This window comes from Notechis scutatus, chromosome 4 (genome assembly GCF_049901735.1).
Source record: "Notechis scutatus isolate UNSWTSFEM ecotype Mainland chromosome 4, rNotScu1.2, whole genome shotgun sequence".
In the NCBI taxonomy this organism is placed as follows: Eukaryota; Metazoa; Chordata; class Lepidosauria; order Squamata; family Elapidae; genus Notechis; species Notechis scutatus.
The window spans coordinates 120801284-120809765 of record NC_142012.1 but is presented as its reverse complement, the minus strand read 5'-3'; the positions used below and the strand labels follow the sequence as shown (position 1 = coordinate 120809765).

At 35.7% G+C, this 8482-nt stretch overlaps 1 protein-coding gene across 10 annotated transcripts in view; it reads right to left on the bottom strand.

Moving 5' to 3' along the window:
• Positions 1 to 3926: 3926 nt before the first annotated feature.
• Positions 3927 to 8482, bottom strand: part of SH3PXD2A (SH3 and PX domains 2A) — a 224445-nt gene continuing 219889 nt past the window's right edge. For all 10 annotated transcript variants that reach the window (XM_026663980.2, XM_026663907.2, XM_087964605.1 and 7 more), the window contains one exon: positions 3927 to 8354. In XM_026663980.2, coding sequence (XP_026519765.2) covers positions 6462 to 8354 — 1893 coding nt within the window. In that variant the 3' untranslated portion in view covers positions 3927 to 6461. The remainder of the gene's footprint in view (positions 8355 to 8482) is intronic.

The following is an 8482-nucleotide window of genomic DNA, read 5'->3' as shown; positions in this document are numbered from 1 at the left end:
TTACAATAAAGTCATAAATACTTTTCTCCAGACACTTTATTTATATGCTACTTTAGTGATGATGAGTTAATAAAGTTCTGAATCTTTTCTTTTAAGAAAGGAGAGATCAAACCGCAACTTCACAGAAGTTTCCGTTGTTAAACAGTCTAATTCTGGAACAGACTGAGTATTAAGATACCATTCAATACAGACTATTTCAAGCATTTACTTCTTGTGTTTCATGCAGACTTAAAGAGTAAGTGCCCTTTGTCAACATGCTTTCAGTGTGACAACTTCTGTTCCAGCCTCCAGGATCTATTTCATGCTTCTATAGCAGGGGTCTTCAAACTTGATAGCTTTAAGACTTGTGGACTTCAACTCCCAGAATTCCTCCAGTCATGTTAGCTCAGGGATTCTGAGAGTTGAAGTCCACAAGTCTTAAACTTGCCAAGTTTGAAGACCCTTGTTCTATAGCATGATAAATTCAGTCTATCTATATGTATAAATAAATACATATCTATTCAGTCTGACATCAATGCAAATCAAGATAAAAATTTGGAACTTCTGCTTAAGTTAAAGAGTGCACATGGCTACAAAAAAATATGGAACATGAACATTGCAAAGAAAGGGGACAGCTGAGTAGCCAGTGAACCATCAAGATGTCATACTATTTGAATGTGATAAACTTCTACTGCCAATTTCAAAGTTACACAGCCGTTTCCACCCCAAAACTTTTCTTCCTCCACTTCCTGCTTACTTCTGCTGTGATTCAACTTTCCTCAATCCTCATGTTTTTCCCCCCCCTTAAGAGTGCATGATAAAAAATGACAGAAGTTTAAAATCACACTGTGCATCCACTTCAAATCCTGGATGAGGGACCTGTTTTTGCCCTTCAATATTGCACTGATCCTCTATTTGGATACTATACTGAGAATGCAAATATTGGATAAAATATAACAATAATTAAGAAATATATAATGAACAAATTACTCAAGATGATCTAAACTTAAATATTACTATAGCTATAGTAATGCTAATAAATGCTAATAATGAAATAATTCTTTACCAGTTTCCCTTCCATTTTTTGATAAATGACAAAAAGCAGTAACAATTTTGTTTATAATTGGAGAGAAGCAATAAGCATAACTTTAAATTAAAATAAGCTATTCTAATATTCAAAAGTAGTTCTGAAAAGCACAATTCTATAATGCCATCGTCAAAATGTTCAGTGTTGCTTCTGAAAGGAAGACTTTGGAACCAGTTCATTGGAACAAATGTAGTTGCTACTGCAGTATAAATGCATGTGTAGTTGTTCATTTGTTTCAGCTTCTATCAATGGGACACAAATCTGTTAAAAAAATTAAAGAACCTATTTTTTCAGAAAGGTAGATTTCAGTAGGGGCCTAAATAACTAAAGCACCATTGTTCAAATATGGCAACTTTAAGAAGTGTGAATTTCAATTCCCAGAATTCCCCAATCAGTGCTGACTAGGGAATTTTGGGAGTTGAAATCCACGCAAATGTTAAAGTTGTCAATTTTCTAAAACACTGCTCTAGAAAGTCAAAGAATTGTGAAACTAATTCAGTGAACCCAAGGAATATTTAGACTGATTTTTCTCAGTCTAAACCTCTGTTCCCTTGCTGAATAAATGGATTCAGAAAAATAGAACCATTTCAAATTTGTAAAAAAACCTGTGGTTTATTACCACATCATTACAAGTCTAATTTATATTACTTGGGTATTAAAATATATGTACTTAAAAAGGAATAAGCTTTAAACTTAACTTACTAAAATGTAGAAATTAAGAAAAAAAAGCAAGAGTATTTTTTTCAGGCATTATATAAATCCGCAATAACAAATTCAGAAGTGCTCATTATTATTAAAGTTGCAGTATACAGCAGAAAAAAAGTTTTGTTTGGGTTTTGTCAAAATATCAACCTGCATTTTTAATTGTTCTTGTTGAAAACCAAGGCAATTTAAAGAACCCGGAAATGATCAGAATCCACTCTTCTCTAACTATAGCTAACTTTGGCTTAATATTCAATTAGAACCCAGAATATTTAAAAATTGAGATCTAGATCATTTTGAAAGTACTATATAGTTTTTTTTTTTTTAAATCAGGCTTATGATCAAAATAATTTTAGAATTGGCAGATATTTTGATGGGGAAAGCTACAGCCTCATGACCAGGATTTCAATGTATTTCTTTGTGCATTGGCTTAGCGCTGACATTTGAATTATCCAATCCCTAAAAATATACCTAATATTTACAAGGGCAAGTTATAGATTACATGTGAGAAACAGTGAAACTGACTAAATTAAGAAGGTGCTTGAAAGTGCCCTTTATTTATCCTTCTCCCTGTATTTGAACCTAGATATTACTTCCATATACTATAAAATCAGCTACGATTTCCCTTACATAAAGCTTCTAGAAATGTGACACATACATATATTTAAAATAACAAATGATAAATTGGTTTAGCCCAGAAAACTACCTATCCAACTATATTTATGTAATTTTTTATATTATTGGGGCAGTTTTATAGGACAAATCAAGGCTCACATTTATAATGCATAAAATGCAAATTGATAAGCAAATTGATTTATTGTCTGATAACTGTTCTAATCATAAAGAAACCAGTCCTTACATGTGCCAATTCAATACTGCTGATGTATAAAAAAATGCAGCTATGAAAGAGAACAGTATGGAAAGCTATTCTCCTTACTAAAAATATGGGCAATTCATATTTACATGAATTTTCTCTTAAGAATTTGCAGAACTTAATTTTTTCTTTAAAATTTCATTTTAGTCTCAAAATGAACTCAGTGACTTTCCTGGTCCGAAAAACAGCACTAAGCACTAAGAAATGTAATTAATAGAAAATTAATAAAATTTATTTTTAAAAAACCCTGTAGATGCAACAACAGGACTGGCTGAAGGCTGGGTAGTACTAAAGAGATAAATCACTAATGCCTTTTAGGAAATCTGTAAAAAATATTTTCAAAATCTCTTGATCCTTTTTGTATCAATTCTGTACACATAACTCCCCAGTGCTGAGATAATCAAAAACCAATTTGGAATATTACAAACCAATTTGCTTCTGTACAGCAAGGAATACTGATCCCTTCTTGGGCAAAAATTTGACTCTGGCTACCTGAATCTCCTGTATTTGAAAAGTCTTGATGGCTCAGTGCAGGATTTTTGGGAGCTGCACTTTTAGCTTTCCCAAGAGATGATGGCATCTTTGGAGCAAAACTGTATAGTACAAATTTTAAATAATCATAAATTATTTTAATAAATAGATGTTCTTAAAATGACAATTTATACTGCATCTTTAAATAATGCACTTGATTTTCCTGCATTTTGGTTGAAAATGGTTAAAGTGCATTAATTCAAAAATAATGAACCACTTCATCATCATTATTGTTTTTTTAAAAACATAAACATTAATATGTGTTGCTAAATCACTAATATTAGTACTGCAATCTAGCAGATTACTTGATGATTTTGCTCTATTTAATACTGTCCAGCAGAAGAAAATAATACTATTTTAAAAACAAGCAGCTTTGGAAGTCTCTTAAATTGCTGCTCACTTTATAACAAAACATAAATTTGAGGAAACACGTGAGATGTAAAACCTCATAGAAAGGAGCTTTGGGCAAAACTACACCATTTTCAAATGCACTGTGGTGTAGAAACCTGTTTTCTCCTAATGAATTTATTATTATTGATCTTACAGAGACCTGTTAGGTTTCCTCTTCATCTCCAGGCCTCTTCTTCCATGCTATTTCATTGTAGAAGCATGGAGAGTAGCAGTGATGATGCACTGTTAAAGATCAACTTGAAAGGCATCAATCACACAAGGCGTGGAAATCAATCCCTCAAGTTATTTTTATAATGTAATGTAATGTAACACACCACAAAAAAAGAAAAGAGGCAAGAATCAAGTGATAATTATGTAATTTTCAGAAAGCTAAAACATCTCAAAATATACTTAATTTTTAATTGTTCAGAAAAAGATGAGTTGGACCTTATTAAAAATCTTCCAATTCTTTCATCTTCTAGTGATAGAATGTAAGACCGTGGCTGGAGAATTATTTAACATTTTCTCCCTAAAAACCCCGTCTTTTCTTCATTTTCCATATAAAATATTGGGCTTCAAAATGGTGATAAATCTGTTGTCTGATTTCCATATTGTTTAAATAAAGGCCTTCTGGTGTGTTGTTGCTGTTGTTTACCAATTACAAAGTTCACTGAAAGGCTATAAATGAAAATGCATCAAAATATAAACACACTTTGTACCCAAAGCCTTTGCACAAACCCCAGTGGTTTTAATGTTTATGCTTTCCCACCAAATCTCATTTTTTTAAAAAAGCATCTGAAATCATAAATAAAAAGGCAAAAGAGGATACATGAGTACAGAATTCCTGCTTTTTAACATTCCCAGTCTAATGGTGCTCTGTTCAATCACCCTTTGACAATATCTATAGGTACAAAACTAATCTCCAACTGAGAAGAACAAAATAATTTGTATTGTTGTTCTTTAAAAAAGACTTGTTCAGAAGTCTGGTGTTTACTAATAAAAATCTCTCTTTTATTCTCATATATAAACTAAAGCGAAGTATGCAGTTGGTAACATCCATGGCTTTTGCTCATTTCCATTCTGACTTTGATAACATAGATGCTTCTCTGCCAGGTAAGGATCGGCATTGGCTGGACATGAAACGAAGAGAAACTTGATGAACCATCAACATTCAGATGTGCACACAAAGCACCTCTTTTGATACTCTTTTTATTGCAACATGAAACTAATTCTGGGTGGCCTACGTTCTTCTCAGTGAAGTACTCAAGGAAGAAAATAAATAATTTTTCACAAACATACAGCCTGCTGGATTGGGAAACTGCCTCCTTACATGAAGTGATTTTCATGTTCTTGCCTGTTCATACCCATTGGTGATATAAATGTTGAAAACATGCCAAACCCTTCCCTTCATAACAAAAGAAGCCAGACAATGGCCCGTGGTGTGGAAGCAAATTTTGTTTGTTGTTTTCAGTGTGGCATGCATAGTCAGCTCAACTCAGCTCTGCCCTTTTTATTTTTCTCTTTATGATGGTAATGCTAATTGCCATGATCTGTTCAGGAAAGTTCTATTGATTTGAACTGTCCTCTTTCACATAATGGACATGGTGAAGAGTCACACACAGACCCCGCAGAATTGGTTCTGACCATAGCACAGTGAGAGGAGAAGCATCACCTGCAGGGTTTCTCTGATGGATCCTCCTCCCTCTCCTCCCTCCAGGACTACAAAAGCAAGGAGTCCTGCAGGGCTTGAGATAAAGAGCAGCACAGCAAGACCAATGTCCTGGTGAAAGCAGGGTATGTGCAACCCAATGCAACTCTGTCACAGCTGAAAGGTCGAGCCTGAGAAGATGAGAAGAAGCAGATGTTTGAGAAAGGCGTTCCCCTCCCTTAGAAAGCTAGTCTAGCCAAGCCAAGCCATAACAGGCCATAACCCAACAAAAAGAGAAGCAGGTTGTATTACAGGTCTTCCTCTTTTCATCTTTGGATTTAGATGAAACTTGATTAATTCTTAGTTGATATCTGAAACTCTGAATAACTGAGTTGTCTGGCAAGTACTCTCAAAATAATTTTAGTACATAGTATTCAGAAGGCCACAAAAGGAAAATATTAAAGTTGAAACTAATGTGCAGAAAAGATTGTGTGCAACTCATAGTTTTAGCGTGTTTACAAACATTAGGGAACCACATAAAACTGGATTACACTTCAAAGTCCACTTATAACTTTTTAAAAAATACCCCTCCCCATTTCTGACCCAGCTGACAAGTAAGGGATATGAGAAAAGAAAAAACTAAGGTACTGGAGGAAGCAGAACAATAAGTGATTCAAATTCAGTACCAGAAATGGAAGAAAAAAAAACCGTTTCAGATCTTCAATCTAGAGACCAGAATGCAATAGTTGAGTGATGGTTTCTTGAAAATTTTCTCCACTTGCTCTTTTCCCCACACATCTTGGGTGAAGTGGGGATCAACCAAATACCATTTATGGCCACATCACATGGGAGAAAGCAGAGTTTTTTATAAAACACGTTTGGATTTGGCATCAAACTCCCAATCAATCCCAAATAAACCCATAATTCCAAACCAGAATGTGAAAGGCACACATTTGTTTCTGAGTATTAAAATCAGGAGAGAGGATAATGTACCCTGATGCACATCTTTGTGGGGAGGAAAAAGAAAATAAAAGGGCATTAATTCCAGCTGTATTTTCTTGATACTTGCAGAATGAGAGTATTCCTTCAAAACTTCCTAAAAGATGGCCGACTTTCTGGGCCACAAGCAAAACTGAATTGTCCTGTGTATGTACAATAGTGTAAAGGAAATAGATCTTTCTATCTTTTTCCTTCTTCCAAATGTACACCATAGGGTAGTATAAATTAGTGAATTTAAATACATGGCAAGACTATTTCTTTTTTTCCAAATAATTTGAGGGCACCCAGCCTTTAAATGGTTTCCCACTGTCCATGATCTGGCAGTACCACCAGCCATTTGGGTTTTTTTCCAATACCTCCATGCAGACACCTTCTTGAAACCCAGCAGTTTCTTCATCTCCCTCATAATCTGCAATGGAGATATAAATATCCTTAAGGTTATTATGAATGAACTGGGATTTTTCAATGGGCTTGGGCCTGACAGTGGACACTGGAATTCCATTGCGATCAGTTGGTATGTAGGAGGCATTATCTGACCCTTCAGAACCCAATCGACCATCATGTTTTACTTTAGACTCATTCATTTGGGATTGGGTAGCACTGAAAGATGAATTACGACGTACGGCCCTCAAATGATCTGTGGCAGAAAGAGACTCATTCCTACGAAGGGAACAAGGCAGATTATTATCCTTGGGTGGTGGAGAAACAAACACTGACTGTGGTCTCACTGCTAGCTGTCTAACTCCATTTCGCAATTTAACAGGTCCGGATGTTTTGGAGAAGCCACCAGGTGGCTTATTAGGAATAGGAGGTGTTCTTTTGTTCTGGTTGATAGTATTCAGTGCCTGGACCTTCTTCTCTATTTTCTCCAAGCTATTGGATTTGCTTTCATTTCTTCTGTTTCTTGCCTGTGAAATGTTGGATGTGGGATCTCCTCCACTGGAGGTGTTTTCTTGTTGCTGGTTATCAAAAGGTATCAGATAATGAGAAGGAGCCCACCCTTCTATTTCTCCGTATTTCAAATACCACCATCCACTTGACTGCTTTTCCAATACTTCCACTTCTATTCCAGCAGGGAAACTGATTTCAGAATCTTGAACTTTTTGATACGAATCAGTGGTTATATACAGACATTTTGAGGGATTGCTTTCATTCTCTGTTTTGGCTAGCTGGCTGGCGTAAAATAAGGTATGGGAAGGAGATGTAATGAATTCTGCAGAATTTCTTCTGAAAGACTCTTCAGAGTTTCCAGACATTGTCTGAGGTGGACTTTCAGACTCCTCACTTCTTGAACCTTTAAGTCCACCTCTGAGTTGCCTAGTTGGTCTCAGATGATTACGTAAAGTACTGATGTTCATAATTTCTTGACTCTGCGAATCTGCTTTGTTCAGAAATGGTTTTGGCCTCACCATTGGTTTTGCTCTGCTAGACATGAGCTCTCCAGTATCCCTTTTTGTGCTTGATTTGGGTATACTACTTAGGCCAGCATCTGAGGCTGATCTTGGCTTTGTCTCCTCATTGTGACTGTAATGAGACTTCCCAAAGTTTGTTTGAATACTTTTAGGTTTCAGAAGGGAGGATTTAGGAGAAAGTGAACGTGGAGAATTTCTTTGGATCAAAGATAGTGAGGAAGTTCTAGAATCAGAATCTCCACTAGATTCCTTGCTTGACAGTGCATCTTCTATGTAAGATCTAAAGCCTTCATTTTCATAGATTGTTTCCTCTTCATGAGTCACATCATCAGAAGACTCTCCAACTTGAAATTTTGCTCTTTGGAGAGATGATCCAGGGGAAGGTTTTGGAAGGGGGAAAGAGCTTCTCTCTGAGTTACCATCTTCTCCTTGGCTCAGTTCAGATTCTGAGTCATGACCAAAGGCAGGCACATCATACTCTGGTTCCTCATATCTCTGCTTGTATGGGGAATCTTGGCCATCTCCTGTAGCTGTGGTACTAGCAGCTGTTACTTCTTCAGAATCTTTTACTTTATTAGGAGGAGCAGGGGGAGGAACTTTGGGCCTGGTCAGAGTACTTGTTCGCCTATTTAAATTAGGTTTCTTCCTTTTATCAATATATGATGCTGGAGCCCAGCCTTCTTTTTCTCCAATCTGGACATACCACCAGCCCCCAGAATTCTTGTCAATAACCTAGAGAAGGATTAAATCATAAATTAATTATGGATGCAAAACACTAATACATTTTTTAATCCAAGCTTCTCTTTGATTTTTGCTCACTATATGACAACTATCCATCATTGACTCATTTCCTATTTTAA